Here is an 18,113-nt window from a genome sequence, read left to right as displayed (position 1 = left end):
AGTCTACTCAACACCTGTCTCACGTGGTTAACGTGTTCTTCATGGCTGCGGGAGAAAATCAGGATATCATCCAGGTACACGAAAACAAACCTGTTCAGCACGTCTCTGAATACATCGTTGACTAGGGCCTGATAAACAGCAGGAGCATTAGTCAAACCAAAAGGCATTACTAGATATTCAAAATGTCCCAGATGTGTGTTGAATGCAGTTTTCCATTTGTCTCCTCGGGTTCTGACCAGGTGGTATGCGTTTCTTAAGTCCAGTTTAGAAAATATGACTGCTTCGTGAAGTGGTGTGAATGCTGAATCTAGGAGTGGGAGAGGATACTTATTTTTGATTGTGATGCTGTTTAGACCTGTGTAATCGATGCAGAGTCACAAAGATTTGTCCTTTTTCTCTACAAAGAAAAAAACGGCTCCCACTGGGGAAGAGGAGGGACGGATGAGGCCTGCAGCGAGGGAGTCGTTTATGTATTTCTCCATAGCCTCTTTCTCTGGTTTGGAGAGGTTGTATAGTCTTTTGGTGGGCAACGGTGAGCCAGGGAGCAGGTCAATAGCAGTCATATGGTCGGTGTGGGGGGAGAGCGAGAGCACGGTCTTTACTAAAAGCCTCTTTTAGGTCATGGTATTCATGGGGGATGTTGGTTAAGTCTATGTCCGCAATGGCTTCTGTGGTGTGAGGAGGCTGTTCAGGAATGGCTGACAGCAGGCAGTGTTGGTGACAGTAGTTACTCCAATTGCAAATGGATGTGGTGGACCAGTCTATGTGTGGGTTGTGCATCTTTAGCCAGGGCAGGTCGAGAACTACTTGTGTGAGAGGTGACGATATGACAAAGAGTTCAATGTACTCGTGATGGTTGCCAGACAATGTTAGTTTGATGGGCTGGGTTTTGTGGGTAACGTTCTCAATAATTTTCCCATCAATGGCTAATACCTTCTTGGGGGTGTCCAGGTCATAAACTGGGAGCTTGTGGTTTTTAACAAAGTCAAAGTCTATGAAGTTGTCCTCTGCACCAGAGTCAAGTAACACCTGGACTGGAAGTGTCTGATGAGGGCAGTGTATCATACCTTTCACTTGGACTCGGTTATGGGAGGAGGTTGAGGCGGTTTGGCTCACCAGCGTCCTCCCTCCTACTGATGAGCCTGGCCTTTTGGTCGTTCCGGACACTGGGCGAGGAGGTGTCCCTTTCTTCCACAGTAGATGTAGAGGTGGCTCCCGAGTTGTCGCTGTCTTTCCTCAGGTGTCAGCTTGGCCCGTCCCAGCTGCATGGGTTCCCCTGCTGCCAGAGGACTTGGAGGGTTGGCACACGAGTCCAGAGAGCCAGGTGAAGGGGTGTGGGCAGATGAGGGGAACTCAAACAGGTTGGGTGGCGTGTAGGTGACGGAAAGTGATCTCCGTCCCAGGGCTCTTTCCCTACGCCTTTCCCTCTTCCTGTTATCTAGTCGGATGGCTGATTTTATCAACTCCTCTAAGGCTAGGTTTTCGGCCTTGCCGCTTACGTGCAGAGATTTCTCCGGATTCTCTGAATCTTTTGATGATATTATGGACTGTGGATGACGAAATCCCTAAATTCCTTGCAATTCTACATTGAGAAACGTTGTTCTTAAACTGTTTGACTATTTGCTCACACAGTTGTTCACAAAGTGGTGAACCTCACCCCATCCTTGCTTGTGAATGACTGAGCCTTTCGGGGATGCTCCTTTTATAACCAATCATGACATTTGCCTGTTTCCAATTAACCTGTTCACCTGTGGATTGTTCCAAACAGGTGTGTTTTGAGCATTCCTCAACTTTCCCAGTCTTTTGTTGCCCCTGTCCCAGCTTTTTTGGAACGCGTTTGCAGGCATCAAATTCAAAATGAGTGAATATTTGCAAAAAACAAAGTTCATCAGTTTGAACATTAAATATCTTGTCTTTGTAGTGTATTCAACTGAATATAGGTCGAAAAGGATTTGCAAATCATTGTATTCTGTTTTATTCATGTTTTACACAACATCCCAACTTTATTGGAATTGGGGTTTGTAAAAGGAATCCTATTTTGGAAAAATGCATACAAAATATAAACACGTACCAAGTGAAATATGTATATTTTTAATTTTATTTATTACATACAGTGAATAACAAAATGTTGAGGGAGAGGAAACAAAGACTCAGATTATTGTGTTAAGTAAGTACATTTTATTGTCGATCAGGAAAAAAAAAAAAAGACGAGGCAAGCCTAGCTCAGCCGGACCCCCTGATGCAGCTAGTTGGGAACATTGTCTGTCAGAAAGTTAAACCTATGACTTTGTTTTTGAATGTCTGTCGTTACCTATTATATTGATTACCTGTCACACTGAAGCCATGTTTGTGTAGTGTAGCGCCCCCATGCCGCGGTGAGGGGCATGTTACTTTACATCATCAATTCTCTTAGAGGCGCCCTGAGTTCTTTTAAACGTGTGTGTGTGTGTGTGTGTGTGTGTGTGTATATAACATGTATAAATGCTTTGAGGGTAAATTGCTCTTTCCACAGATTCTTGTCAGTTTAACTATGAACACTTCCTCATGAAATAAGTAATGGCACTCCATCAATTAAAGCAAAATATAGTCTTTTCAAAGTATAAATGAAATTACAATAAAATATCAAATCACATTGTCTTGTTTCTTAATTCCGTTAAATTGTAGATAACCACTTTTCAATATACTCAAACAATGTTTCCCTTGAAACCAGTTTCCTAAATGAATTTACTTTGCTTCAAATCAAAATGTTTCCAGTGAAATCCACTTTCGCTTCAGATAAGACTAGTTTCAAACCCACTTTCAATGAGCCTAGCACTCACAAGCATACACTGGCTATTGATATCAAACCTATTTTAAATGAGCCTAGCGCTGTACAGCAAACACTATAGATAAACTGAAAATTCACCCTTGTGAATACCAAATATGAGCATTACATTCAATATATTGTAACGTGCATGGATAAGATAACACGCTGGCCACCAGCTGGCGGGTTTGACGCTTTAGTCGAGCGGTTAGCGATGTCTCCTGCGGTGCGGGCGATACGGGTTCGCTTCCCGGCCGCGGCAGTTCCTGTGGTTGCATTGTCCCCCGAATTCGCTGCATTACTGTTTACAATAATGTGTACATGCATTTTGGTACTTTTTGGAAATAATGAAAATAACAAAATATTAGCACGGGCTACATGTTGTTCCCCCCTTTCCACCAATCTTCCCCATCTCTTTAACTATAGCTAGTTGTGCACTGTTCATGTAGACCGAGATGCAGCTGGCTGCAGACAAAATGGCGGCTCTCCGCAAGAGGCACCTCCGCAGTTGACAGGAAATCACGTGACCTCCGCGGTTGACAGGAAACCAGACGTTGGTCTTCTTCGTGTTGTTTTTAAGATTGCAATTCGCCATAAAACGGAAAGAAGAAGTAGAAGGTACTGCGACAGCGGTAAGAAGATACTTTAAAAGGTTAGTTGTCTTTTCTAAGGTTTTATTCAATGTTGTCTATCAAACTTAATGTATCGAAGAATCCAGCGAGCGTGGGTATAACTGTTACCGATATGGAGAAAATACATTCGAAATGTCAAGTGGCTCTAAGCATTTAGCTAACGTTAGCTAGTGATGTTTCGTTGCGTAGTTGTTGCGTAGTTGTTGCAGGTCATGTAGCTAGCTAAGCACTTATTAAAATATTTGTGTAAATTAATTAGTTTAATTGAGTTTAAAATGGATACTGTTTGAGTACAAACTGTTTGAATCACTTCTCCGCTAATGGGCAGTGGCTGTAGCTAGCTGGTCGGATGCTCAGTCTGGCTAACTCCCAGAGCGTGCAGTGTAGCACACAGTTAACGTTACTAGCCTGACGGCGAAGGTTAGCGGGCTACTACTAGCTAGCGAGTAGCCTATTGTATGGTTACATTCATTTTATTTAGTGTATTTAAGAAAAATGTAATGCACAACAATAACCTTTATAAGGAATTTGTTGAGAGTTTTATATGGGCACGTGCAGAACTGGTAAGTGCCCCGACGGCTTTGTGTGTATTACTGGTTAAAGTCACTTTAAAATAACAATCTAGAATGGCCCGAAATAATAATAATAATAATAAAAACTACACTGTTTTCCAGATGCACCCATCCATAATCCAGCCTGGAAGCCAGTTAGGATGCACAACCCACGGGTTACAGTTGGGTTGTCCTCTGTGTCCCAAATTTACCACACGGGAGGAGACCATTTTTAAACACCTGGATGCCCACATCCAAAATGCAGTGCGTTTACAAGGTAAGTAGATGAGAAGCAAGCAAGTTTGGAATTTGTTAAGCCATCTTTCCCATTGAATTTACCATAGATGTAAAGGTCAACAGTGTTATTTGGAGTCAGTAGATCACCTTGGCAAGAAAGCAGAAAGTTACTTTCAAGGGACTGAGATTTGTTTTGTAATTTATTTAATTCACTGTTGGATGTGATAAAATTCATAATTGTACATTGTATATTTTATTTAAATTACATTTTTGTGTGTGTGTTTTTTTTCCTTTCTGTGAAGTTGTACTTTTTAAAAGTTGGATTACTGTTCCCTTGCAGACAAAATAATTTACAGATGCAACCAGCCATGCCGAGGCACGGGTCATTACCACTGCCCGTATTGTGCAAAAACGATCATGCGCAAAGAGGATTTGACAATACATGTGACTGGATGCCAAAAACCATTGGCGCTACCCCCATCAGTGCCACCTTCAGCTGAAATCAGCCCATCTGTGCCATCCTCATCAGTAGGGTTAGAATCAGTAGTGAGTGTAGACCATTCATACACACTTCCTCCCCCAGCTTCAGCAGAGAGTGTAGACCCTTCGGACACACTTCCTCCCTCAGCATCAGTCGAGAGTGTAGACCCTTCGTTCACACGTCCTCCCTCAGCATCAGTAGAGAGTAGTGTTGCCATCTTCACGTGTGACAAATCTAAAGTCAGTGAAGTGCCCTCACTGCTCTGTTGTTCTTTACAAAAAGTACTTGTTAGTACACATAGAGAGAAAACATGCAAGGCCAAAAGACATTACAGCTGCATCTCACCTTCAAAGCGTATGTGTTGATCAAACTCGTGGCCTTTTTACCATCCCAAAAGGTACTCATGGGTTCAGTGTGCCCATACATGTACAACGTAAAACATGGGGCAAACAACATGTGACGAAGTGTGAATTGGAGGACTGTCGTTAATATCAGTTGCTTGTACAATGGAGTTGCCTCAGGCACAGTCTGTGTGAGCATATCCGGTCACTCGATTACTGCAGCAAGACTGCTACTGAGGAACCACTTAAACATGAGGTCCTTGAAGAAATGGTGGAATGCAAGTTTTTTGGAGATTCCAAGGTGGCCGCTTGCAAAAACAGGCAAAAAAACAGCAGAGGAAGCTCATGCACCATTGTCTGTATTGGTGTAAGTTGGAGGTTCTCCAAACCAGATTCGTCTCTCCATACAAGAGCCCAAAATCTACCGCTACTGTTGTCTTGGCAGAGTCATGGTGACGTATAACAGAAAAAAAAACACCTGGCATTGCCCCTGTGCAAAGGCGCGTACATCATGTCCGCACAAGAACATTGCTAAATGGCACCTTTTCCAAACCCAGAAAGAAATCTTCGTGACTGCACCATGTACCACAGAAAACTTACCAGAGGCTACTCACTCTGTCAGTTACCCTCCTACCACAGGAATGGAGAGAAGTGTGCGATACGTTTATGAAGAGAAAAAAATACCAGCCACTCTTCCTGGAGATGCCACAACCCCGAGAGGTTCGACGGATTACCCTTCAAAGTTGATTCCAACTGAAACGACATGCAAGCTCTGTTCAGGCAATCCCAAATTGGAGGAAATCTCGCACATCACAGACAAAGCCAGAATAGTCGGCATGAATGGTGTAATCCAAAGTAAGTTAAATGCATCCTTTAGTTTAGTTTATTTAGTTTATAAAAGGACAGTGTGCATGTACATTAATCATTGATTTAATGTCCTAATTTATATCCTTATGTCCATTACAGACATCTCTACTTATAATAGAAGGTGTACTGAATGCCACACGATCTACCGTTATCAGGAATGGACAGATGGTCTGCTTAATTTCAATGACCATGTCATTCTGTCAGATACACATTTTCAGTTGTGAAATTATGAATTTGAAATGACGAGGTCCTACGGTCAAAGTAACTGTGCAAATGTGTGTCTGTCTGTCTGTCTGTTTTTGTGTCTGTGTGTGTGTGTGTGAACGGCTGTGTGCCGTAGGACCCCTAACTACTGTGATCCTTTTCTTTTAGAATGACATGACTGCAATCAGAACGTGGTGGTGCGTGTTGCTAATGGAGAATTTTGTGCTTGACCGGTATGATTCATTTGCCCAAAAGAGCTTGCTAAACTATTTTGATTAGGGGAGGGGTGGGTAATTTGTGTTGAAAGTAGTTGCAAACTGTGGTAATGATTGGCTGTTGTCCCTAGGGGTGGGAGGAGGGGGCGGACACAAGTTACTCACATGATCGTAGCTACTGTGTGTGGGAACGGCTAAGCTTCGTTCCGACACATTGGTTATGTTTTCTCTCATCCCTGCCTGCCAAGTAGTTGCAGTGTTGCGCTCTACAGTATGACGGGGAAAATTGAACTAGAATAGGGTCTAATTGGCTTTCCAGATTTAATGTTTTCATCTTTTGAAGGCATGGCAAGGTTTTTGCCCACTGGACAGAGCAGTCCAAAGCTCTACTGAGAGGTGACCTGCCTCCTGTCTTCAGGCTCCCAAGACTCCGGAAACGGACGTTTTCGGAAGTCGTCCAGGTCAGATTGAAATTCAATTTAACTACCGGTATAATCAGAATCATTAATAACTAATACATTCAGGTGCTTCAAGCACTTTATTAACTAATGTTGAAAAGTGCATTGTGAAATAAATATATTTTTCAGTCATCATCTGTCTTGTTGCTCTCTTACATTACAGGAACATAACGAGAGCTTAGAACCAGAGGGGGGTAAGTGACATTTGACAAACTTTACAGGACAGCCACAACAAAAAATGACCATACATTGTCATTGCGTGTTGTGTTTATTACGATATTTGATGACTTACTCTGGGTTGGTTTAGAATTCACAAGTTGTCCTTTGCCACACATCCCTAGAGGTTCCTTTACATTACTTGATGACCACTACACCCACTACAGCAAAGATGGCAAAACGTGCAAGAGAAGCCCGCAGGTCTGCCCATGAAAGATTGGCGGACTTCATCAAGAAGCTGAAGGGGTCGGACAAACGGCTACTGGTATGATACCAATAATAATAATGCTTATACATGAAAACATTTCTAATAGCAAAAAAGATGATCAAAGCCTGATCTTCTGCAGTGCATTTATTTGACATGGTCTTTGTTTCTATAGGAAATAATCACAGGTGAAGGCAGCTCCAAGTGGCTGGTGAATGTCAGGTCTGCGAAACCAGACAGGGTCTTCACCTACCTGGAAGAAGACGACCAAATTGATGAAGTTTTTAAGCACATCAACTTGGTCCTCAAAGGAGCCACAAAATGTGCACCTTATGTCCCAACGACAGAGTTCCAGAGAGTCAGCTTCGTGTTGGATGTGCTGATGCCTGAGGTGAGGTTTAACTCAACCATCTAATCTTAGTTGCATTGATTTCAGTAATTGTCTGTTTATCAAGTCATCAAAGCCTGTATTATAGCTGTTAAAAGGGCATTCCGCGATTTAGTGAATGGGCTATGCTCGCCCCACCACTAATTTGTATTGTGTTGTAAATATGGGACCCCTTTTAACTGGAGGTTATCTATCTCTACCAGGCCATTGTCCACGCTCTTTTGGCAGTGGAAACCTCTCTCTAGCTGAGGCAAAGAGAAGATTTAACGCAGGACCATTTTATGATGAAAGGTACAAATGTCTGAAATCAGTCTACCACTTTGTGCCTAACATCCCCTAGCTGTGTTAATATTCATGATATACCATGAGTTCTCATGTCCGATCGATTGTATTTCTTATCTCTCCTTTTCTGTCTCTTTTCTTTTCCCAATGTATTCTTTAGTGAAGTGCAAGAATTTAATATTATCAAGATGCAGAAGAGGCAGTAGATCGAGGCCGAGCATTAATATTTTTATTTGTATTTTATTTTATTTTTACTTTATTTTATTTATTTTGTTTTTGTTTTGATGTTTTTGTTTGTTATTATTATTATTATTATTATTATGTAAAACCTCAACCACATTCTGTAAAATGCTGAACCCGATGATAACACTGAAAAATAATAAAATAAATTACTTTACAAAAAAAAAAGAAAGAAATGTGCGTCTGCCTTGGGGGCCCTCCACCCCGGGGACCCCCACCAAGCGCCTGGTCACAGATGTTTACCATGTGAAGATGTCAAATGTTGCGCACAATGTCACATTAATAAAGATTATTGTTATATTTAACCATATTATCAAGATGCAGAAGAGGCAGTGGATCGAGGCCGAGCATAAAGGCAGGGGTGACTTACATGTGTAAATGTATTGTTTAGTGTGTTAATTTTATTCTTTGACATTAACTAGTTTAACAAGCCTGTTCATTGACCGTTATTCGCATCACGTAAGCATACGTGAATGTGCTCTTTCACACAGTAGCCCTGGTTAAGTTTAGTCTCTTTACACAGAACTGAGGTGCTTTGATAACATGTACAAAAATGTGTACTGGTTTATTTACATGGATAGACAATATGAATGTAACGGTTAGAAATGTGCGTCTGCCTCGGGGGCCCTCCATCCAGCCCTCCACCCCGGTGACCCCCACCAAGCCCCTGGTCACAGATGTTTACCATGTGAAGATGTCATATGTTGCGCACAATGTCACATTAATAAAGATTGTTATACTTAACCCAATTTATTCTGTTTGTACATGCATATTAACCCGTAATAGAGTGGGATATCCCACTGTTATAATGGCTAAAACAAATAGACTCTGTCATATGTATCTTAGACTGTGTGCACAACTGCACTGGTAATTGTAAGATTTGACTGTATGAGAGGAAATGCCAAATTTCTCAATTGAGTACACATCACATTAGGGATCGGCTTGACAGGTTTTGAAGATATTTTACTTTTAGATATTGAATACTAAAAGCCTATGTTGACTTAACTATTTCACCTGGGCCCTATACTACAAAGCAAGTTTGTGTGCATTTGTAAGTTTCGGCAGATAGCCCCTTCAGTCTCATTTGTCCCAGTAGTAGATAATGGAAGGTTTTATGGGTGTGTTTAAACTGTGGTTAGATAAGGCACCATGTTATCAGAGCCTGTGTATTGTGCTCACAGTGTTTGCTCAAAGGGGCATCGGTTTGCCATTGAGTCTAGTGTAGTGGTTATAGGGATACATGATTCACCTTATTGAGCTAGTAGGAACGTTTGTTTACAGCTACTGTTTTCTCGGTTCGGGTTTACAGTGATACACTTCCGCTGCGCGGGTTTTTGTTGTTGTTGTTATGGTGAAGGAATAAATGGCGCACGTTGTGTAGCCGAAAGATAAAGTTGTCACGACTCCTGTTTGAGCTCCTCTACACTAGGTTATTTTGCCCAGGTTATTTTGCCCTCGATGGGCTTCTGTAAATCTTACCATAATTGTTACACACTCAGGCAGTGACTTTCTGTATCCGAACTGATTGAGGGTCGAGTCGTTAGAAAAATAGCCCACATTCTAACCATCCATAGCAAACGTTAGCTGGCATTCGCTAGTGTTGTTAGACATCTAGCTAACGTAACACAATTGCTAACATTGTTAGCTAACGTTATCTAGCTAACAACGCAATTGTTAGCTTGCGTTACGTTAGCTAGATAGCTAACAACACTAGCGAATGCGTTAGCTAGCAATCGCTATTGTTGTTAGCTAGCTAGCTAACGTATCGTTATTGTTGTTAGATAGCGAACAAGTAATCAATTTGCAATCGATACACTAGTGTCACGGAGACCAACTTCCCGTTTCCTGCGGCGGTCACGTGATTTAATGTCAACTGCGGATGTGCCTCTTGCGCATGCTCACGAAAAATAGAACGAAACGAAGACCGACGTCCAGTTTCCTGTCAACTACGGAGGTCACGTGATTTCCTGTCAACTGCGGAGTTGCCTCTTGCGGAGGTCCGCCATTTTGTCTACAGCCAGCTACTCTTGGAGAGTCCAGGTTTACAGGTGGATCCCACAGTTTGTCTTGGAGGTCACTCTGACTGTTCTGTGGTTGAGTTAGGTAGACCCTGGGAGTTTTCAACTACTATAGCATTAACCTGGTGTTCCTCTGGGTACACTGGATAACAGTCAACTATTCTCTGTATTCTCCCTAGCACAGTTTTACCTGGAATCATGATGTCATGGTGTGTGGTGTTTCTCACATATATGTTCACTCTACATGACGAGGAGGAAATTTTGACCAACTGACAGGTGATTTTGAGCTCTTCATCCAATGACAGGTTATCCTCAGGTTCAAAAAGCATTTCACTGTTCACTTTAAGATCTGTTCTGACAGGGCAGCTAATGCACTTCATTTGTCCCCCTGAAACTACAACAGATGTCCTACCTGTTTTGACAGTGTAACATTTTAGTTTGTGGCACCTTGAATTAGATTTAGAAGCACTTCTGCCTTTCCTGTCCCTAGACTCAGTGAGTTTCTGAGCAGAGCTACCTTGTCACTGGGCTGAACCTGATCCTGCCTATCGCTCATGAGCTCATTGATGGCATTAAACCCGGTTATGGGTCTTTGTACTTTGTCCCTGCTCACTAGTACAGGAACTAGTATCTCATCAGATCCTGTTGTTTTAGTTTTTGGGTCGTACAGACTGAGACTTAACTTCAACCCACCCCTGGAATGGGATTTCTGAGCCATTGGCAGCTGTCGATAACAGTATGTCATTACTTGGCAGGTCACTGATGGGAAGGATTATTGCACCACGTTTTTAAAGTTGATGTGTTTCACCTTCCTTAGCCCTACATTCTTCGTCACACCAGAATTCCACTTCCTTTGCTCAGCAGTGCATGACATCCTTGTCTTGCCCTGCCTGACTGCACCCTCAATCTACACTGAATGAAATAACCGTAGTTTATTATCTGACAGTGGGGTAAGGAGTACTCAGATCATTTACTTGAGTAAAAGTAGCAATAATCAAATCAAATCAAATCAATTTTATTTGTACAGTAGCCCAATATCACAAATTTGCCTCAGTGGGCTTAACAGCAACACAACATCCTGTCCTTAGACCCTCTCATCGGATAAAGGAACAACTCCCTAAAAAAAACCTTTAACAGGGAGAAAAAATAGGAAGAAACCTCAGGGAGAGCAACAGAGGAGGGATCTCTCAATACTACAATATAACAATACTCCATTGCAAGTAAAAGTTCTGCATTCAAAATGTGAAAGTACAGAATTGTCAGCATTAAAATGTACTTAAAGAATCAAAAGTAAAAGTACTCAATAATGCATAGTGGCTACTGTCAATTCTATTATATATTGTTATTGAATCATAATGCATTAATATGTAAGCAGTAGGCAACTTTAATGTTGTAGTTGGTTGAGGTCGCACTAACTATAGTATAAAATGTAAATACCAAGTAACGTATAAGTACCTCAAAATTGTACTCGAGCACATTACCCGAAATGTACGAAGTTAGCTGTGTGATTTGAGGTTGTGTGCCACAACAACAACATATTAAGCAGTGAATTAATTCAAGTACAGTACAATTTTCGGTTCAGTATATTTGTAAAAATATCACATCATATCACATATTTCATGTCATTACTTTACTGACCTTCCACGGAACTGCTGCTGCATGACTACAAGAGCGTCCTGGCCCTGCAATACATGAGCAACCTGAAGCCTGCATGTCACCCGTCACCGATAATAGCAAGCAAGCCTTATGAGCTACGTACAGGCTCTGACTCGGCTCTGTCTCCCTAGGTAGACAGGGTCGTTTCCAACATGCTTAAATAACACCCGGCAGAATTTATTGCTGTGTAGATATTGGTACACCTCTGGGCTTTTTAAATTGCTCACCGCCTTACCATCACAGGCAACAGACTCAACAAAATAGCTAAAAATGCTACTGTACATGATACGAGGCCACTTCTTCATTTCATCTTCCCAACCATCTATTACAGATGGGAACGATATTATGTCACCCTTTTTGAGCTCCGTGGGGTTGTGTTCCCACATCATTAGCTAATTTGGCTGGCTTCATGAATGAATGAGACGCCGTACAAATCGCTCTAAGAAAGACGGTTAGCATACCGTTACCATGGAAAACACCAGTTTGGGTTCAGTAACAGGAAACGCCGGAAGTCACGCCCATAATTCACGCAAGATATCATGGGGGCTAGGAATAAGGTGGATTCTTATTTCACCCTTTTTGAGCTCCGTGAGGTGTTTCCACATCATTAGCTAATTTGGCTGGCTAGCTCTTCACGAATGATTGACACGCCATACAAATTGCTCTAAGAAAGACGGTTAGAGTAGTTACCATGGAAAATGCTGGTTCCGGTTCAGTGACAGAAGCGCCAGTAGTCGTGCACATAATTCACGCAAGGTATCACGGGGGCTAGGAATATCACGTTTGCATGTCCTCTTCTAGTAAACCCTTTGCAGCAGATTGAGAAGTGATATTCTGTCCTGTATGTTTTCTCATGTGTGTCTGTACAACATGTTTTTGAGAAAACCCTTTACTGCAGATTGAGCAACTGAACGGTTTCTCTCCTGTATGTATTCTCATGTGTGACTGCATATTTGCTCTTTGAGAAAAGCCTTTCTTGCAGACTGAGCAACTGAAGGGCTTCGTTCCTGTATGTATTATCATGTGTGTCTTCATATATCCTCTTCTAGAAAACAATTTACCGCAGACTGAGCAACCAAAGGGTTTTTCTCCTCTATGTATTTTCATGTGTGACAGCATAGTTCCTCTTTGAGAAAACCCTCTACTGCAGACTGAGCAACTAAAGGGTTTTTCTCCTGTATGTACTCTTGTGTGTCTTCGCAGATCTTCTTTTTGATAAAACGCTTTACCACACTCTGAGCAACTGTAATGTGTCTTATGTATTTTCATGTGTATTTGCATATTTTGTTTTTGAGAAAACACTTTTCCGCAGACCGAGCAACCAAAGGGGTTTTCTCCTATATGTATTCTCATGTGTGACTGCACACTTCCTCTTTGAGAAAACCTTCTACTGCAGACTGAGCAACTAAAGGGTTTTTCTCCTGTATGTACTCTTGTGTGTCTTCGCATATCTTCTTTTTGAGAAAACGCTTTACCACACTCTGAGCAACTGTAAGGTTTCTTATGTATTTTCATGTGTATTTGCACATATTGTTTTTGAGAAAACACTTTTCCGCAGACCGAGCAACCAAAGGGGTTTTCTCCTATATGTATTCTCATGTGCGACTGCATTTGTCTTCTTTGGGAAAACTGTTTACCGCACACTGAGCAACTTAAGGGTTTTGTTTCTGTATGTATTCTCATGTGTGACTCAATACTTCTTTTGTGAGAAAACGCTTTACCGCACACTAAGCAACTAAAGGGTTTTTCTCCTGTATGTATTCTCATGTGTGTCTTCATGTGTCCTCTTTGAGAAAACCCTTTACCACACACTGGGCAACTGAAAGGTTTCTCCCCTGTATGTATTCTCATGTGTCTCTTCATATGTCCTGTTCTGGAAAACACTTTACCGCAGACTGAGCAACTGAAAGGTTTCTCTCCTGTATGTATTCTCATGTGTGTCGTCACATGTCCTCTTTGAGAAAACACTTTACCACACACTGAGCAACTGAAAGGTTTCTCTCCTGTATGTATTCTCATGTGTGTCGTCATATGTCCTCTTTGAGAAAACGCTTTACCGCAGACTGAGCAACTGAAGGGCTTTGTTGCTATATGTATTCTTATGTGTGCCTTCATATGCCATCTTTCAGAAAACCTTTTACCACAGACTGAGCATCTGAAAGGTTTCTTTCCAATATGTATTGTCATTTGTCTCTGCATGTTTCCTCTTGTAGTAAATCCTTTACTACAGACTGAGCTACTGAAGGGTTTATTCTCAGCAGATCTCTTAGTACTGATTTCATTGTCCTCTGTCTGAAGTTCTCTAGCTTTGTTCCAACCATCATCACTGTCTTCAGTCTCATTTTCACAACAGTCTGAAGAGAGATTTCCATCACTAGTTGGTTGTAAAGCACCATCTTGATCGAGGTTACTGGTTTGTTCTGATGGTCCACAGTCCTCTCCACCAGGTTCTGGTTTCATCTGCTCAGTTGAGGTGCTGGCTGGAGGCTCTGCCTCTCTTTTCTCCTCAGTTCGGCTTTGATGAAGCTGAGAGGACTGAACGTTCTCTTCATAATTTTTACTCCTCACAGGGACAGGAGAAGATGACAGCTTAATAATGTCAGCCTTCTCCTTCAATCCTTGAAGCTTCTCTTCCTCCTGGCTGCTCCAGAGTTCCTCCTCTTCCTCTTTTATGTGTGGGGGCTCTGGCTCCACTGGGTTCAGACTGGGACTATACTCCTGCTTCACAGAGGGAACCTCATCTTCAGAAACTAAGAGCTGCTGGAGGTCTAGAGGGGAGAGACAAAATGTAAATATTAAGGGAAACTATCACTGGACAGGTTACATAAAATCATGGTCAATGAAATATTAAGTGATATGCCTTAGGGCAGTCACTTTAACAAAACCATTTTTGATATCTAAAAAAGAAATGTAGGCGAGTTTGAATTTATATTCAAATATCAAGGCTAAATATCTGGTCTATCCCCTGGCCAGTAATGAGCTGTCTAACATGTTTTTTTTTTATTATAATGTATTTGTATAGAGAAGTGGGCATCAAAGCACAAGCAGAGATGGTAATCTTTCAGAAGAACTTATGAGTGAAACGTGCAGAATATGAATAGAAACACTGCATTGATGATTTACATGTGTGTCACAGGTTTTTTTTCCCTCCTTTATGGACTTTAACAAGTTGTACACGTGTCACATTTTTACAACACGAATGACTACAGTACAAACAAACATGCCAGAGGGGTAGGCCAGATAAAAAAAACAACAACAAAACAAAAACATTTTAGACACAACAGCTAAGTTCACAATTCATTTACATACATATTTACAGCGAACACATGCCATTACAGTTTTTTGGGCCTTTTTATTGGCACTAGACTTAATACTTTTATGTACTGTTCAAAACCTTTATAAAAAAACATTAAGGGTCTTTGGTTTGTAAACTTGCACTAATGTATATAGAATTTAGCTAGAATGATCAATAGAGTTATGATATATGCTCTTTCCTCAAATTTATTGTCATAGTCAAATAATATACTCATAAAACAATGCCAAATCCATGTATAAGGAGTCACTAATAAATTTTGAAACATCTTTCCATAGAGTCCTAGAATATTGACAATGCCAAAAAAGATGGGGCACAGTTTCTGGATGAGCTGAGCAAAAAGAACAATTTATATTTATATCAGCCTTAAATTTCTTGAGAAAATGCTTTGCAGGGTAAAATTTATGTAAAATTTTAAAGGAAACCTCTCTTATCTTATTATTAATAAAGTATTTATCAGTCAAATGACCACACTTTTGACCATGGAATATTCTTAGCAAAGTTGCCCAAATAAGCAGTGACATAATGCTTCGTGACAACCTCACTCTGAAGCAAAGAGCGAATAGCTTGGTTATTATTCTTGCAGAATGGTGAGAAACACATTTTCCCACAAGGAGAATAAGCAGGATTAACCAAAGAAACATCTTTTTGAACTAAACCCTTGCACAAAATTACAGAACCATTAGGAATAGCCCTCATTATCAGAGCAAATTCCTTAATTGTGACAGAAAAATTGAAATGAGAGATGAATTTATTGTAGTTCATAAGATGGCCTTCTGGGGGTAATCAGCTGACGCACCAAAAAGATGTTTCTGTCAAACCAATTCTTCAGAGATATACTCCTATTTTTTACATAAGATACCCCCATTATTCCAGATATAATAACGTTGTGGTGAGAAATTGTGCTTGTAAATTAATTTCCACGCCAATAAAGCCCGTTTGTGAAAATTTCAGTTTAACTGGTATTTTATTTGTTTTATAATTGCATACCAATAGGAAGGGGAGCCCTCCAATTTGATTAAAAACAAATTTGGGAATGAAGTTCCACATGGAGGAGTCATTTTTCAAAAAATGCTTTAACCAGTTAATCTTCAACACGTTGTTCAAGATAGAGAAGTCCAAAAAGTCAAGACCACCATTTTTGCAAGAATTGATAACTACAGATTTTCTGATGTAATGTATACGATTTTTCCACAAAAAAAAAACCCCAAAAAAAATCAATAGCAACTGGTCATTTTGTGTGTGGCAGCTTTGTTATCAAGGAAAAGAGAGGATGCAACATAAACAAGCCTAGAAATACATTTAGCTTTTGATAGGAGGACACGTCCCTTCAAGGACAGATCTCTTTGTGACCAGCGATTAAATTCATTTTCCGCTTTTTAAATCGTTGGACTAAAATTAAGAGTGCATCTGTCTTGTTGATCCTTGGTTACAAGAATGCCCAAACAATTAACCTTTTCTTTGACCGGGTATATCATCAATAGAGGTTATGTCACAGCTTTTTAAAGCAAATAACTCCCATTTGTTTAAATTCCGACAGAGACCTGAAGCTTTTGAAAATCCATGAATAATTTTGATTGCAGGCTTTGTGACCTGTGCATGTGCGCATGAGCTTACTTACGCATAGGTGACCTGCGAACATCTTTTGAGCTCAACTTTTCAGTCATTGCAATGAAAAGCAAATATTGTATTTTGTTTTTTGTTTATTTCATACAAAGTGGGATGTAGTTTCAGCCATATGCTGGAAACAATGTGGAAATGTGCCTTAATTTAAAAACTGGATTACTCCACAGCGCTTTGTCGAAAAAAGAAACAACATCATCAGAAAGTTCCACTGGTTATTTTGATGTGTTACGTTGTGACGCGATAAGGACTTCGTGACTTATTCAACCAAGAAGCAGGATTGTGAAAATGGGTGAAGAAATTAGTAAAGATATTACTCTGCAGAAGTTTGATCTGTCTTCATAACGTGATTACTTCGGTACGTACAAATATGTGACAAGCGTCATTACAAAGCTCCTCCTGTTCCACTCGCTGTGCGATCCATATTTATGCAATGACGCATCATGGATATTTTTTTTAGCTCTCGGGATTGTCTTTAAGCCCGCAGCGAAATCTGATGGTTATTTGCAATTCCTTCCACCTACCATCTATTGTCTACCTCTCGCAACGAGCAATCACGCAGGCTTGCAAAGACACGTGTTCAACTCCTGGCGTCTACATTCCGGGGTTACCCAGGATCTACACTAGTCCCCGAGACAAACTGAAGGGCTAAAAAATTCCATGGGGGTGTAAGAACACATTTGCATTGACGAACGATTGATGAATAAGGTCTAATGTGCTAAGTGAATGATACTGATGCATTGAACTAAAATAATTTGGCCAGTTTAATCGTACAAACCTGATTTGTAGATCCGTACTTCAGGTTTAGAAACGGCGTCCAATAGTTTCCTCTGACGATAGTTTTCCTTCTTTAGACGTGAGATTTCAGCCTCATAAACTGCGATCCTTCTTTCAAACTCCAAACATATTCCGGCGATGGGTTGATCCATCACTGAGCTCAGCGGTTTAATAAAAAACATTTTAAGACGACGATGGGTTCAGAGGTCTTGAACGGTCTCGACGTTCATCACAATATTCCCAATGTTCAGCTTCTTCGTCTTCTACTTGGTGTCCATTGGCGGTTGACAAACAACGAATTAGCACATTACCGCTACCAACTGGTATGGAGTGTAGATCAGAATGTCTATTAGTTACACTATCCCCCCTCCCAAAAAACAAAAACAAAACAAACAAACAAAACTCAAATCTTCAATTAGATTAGTCATCTGAGACGGAAATAAAATGTTATAACGCCCAGTTTAATTCTTCTGTAGAATATCTACTAAACCAAATTGTACTTTTATTTTGAGTCATATGCCTTCTTCCTGCCTCATATTTCTGACAATAGATCATAACTTGCTCTATTGTTTCGGCTTTCCCACAGTAGTCGCATCTGCCTGTATT

The 18,113-nt window shown here is 40.8% G+C and overlaps 1 protein-coding gene across 1 annotated transcript; it reads right to left on the bottom strand.

Annotated features, from left to right (window-relative positions):
- Window positions 1-1,130: 1,130 nt before the first annotated feature.
- Window positions 1,131-17,659, bottom strand: LOC130115249 (zinc finger protein 83-like). Its single transcript, XM_056282863.1, has 4 exons — window positions 17,509-17,659; window positions 12,662-14,562; window positions 11,777-11,820; window positions 1,131-1,494 (listed from the first exon to the last, which is right to left on the bottom strand). The coding sequence occupies exons 1-4, from the start codon at window positions 17,657-17,659 to the stop codon at window positions 1,131-1,133; spliced, it is 2,460 nt and encodes an 819-aa protein (XP_056138838.1).
- Between the last annotated feature and the right edge of the window lie 454 nt (window positions 17,660-18,113).

Source organism: Lampris incognitus, chromosome 7 (genome assembly GCF_029633865.1).
Source record: "Lampris incognitus isolate fLamInc1 chromosome 7, fLamInc1.hap2, whole genome shotgun sequence".
In the NCBI taxonomy this organism is placed as follows: Eukaryota; Metazoa; Chordata; class Actinopteri; order Lampriformes; family Lampridae; genus Lampris; species Lampris incognitus.
Note: the sequence above shows the minus strand (reverse complement) of the source record. Positions and strands in the feature narration are given on the sequence as shown.

Bases quoted from the DNA above. Each gene is read 5' to 3' on its own strand.
- LOC130115249 (XM_056282863.1), bottom strand. From the start codon at position 17,659: ATGGATCAACCCATCGCCGGAATATGTTTGGAGTTTGAAAGAAGGATC. The intron at 11,821-12,661 runs GTACAGACACAC...CATGTATTGCAG, and splicing joins GGTTTTCTCAAAAACATGTT to GGCCAGGACGCTCTTGTAGT. The intron at 1,495-11,776 runs GTCAGTAAAGTA...TCTGCACGTAAG, and splicing joins CAGCAGCAGTTCCGTGGAAG to CGGCAAGGCCGAAAACCTAG.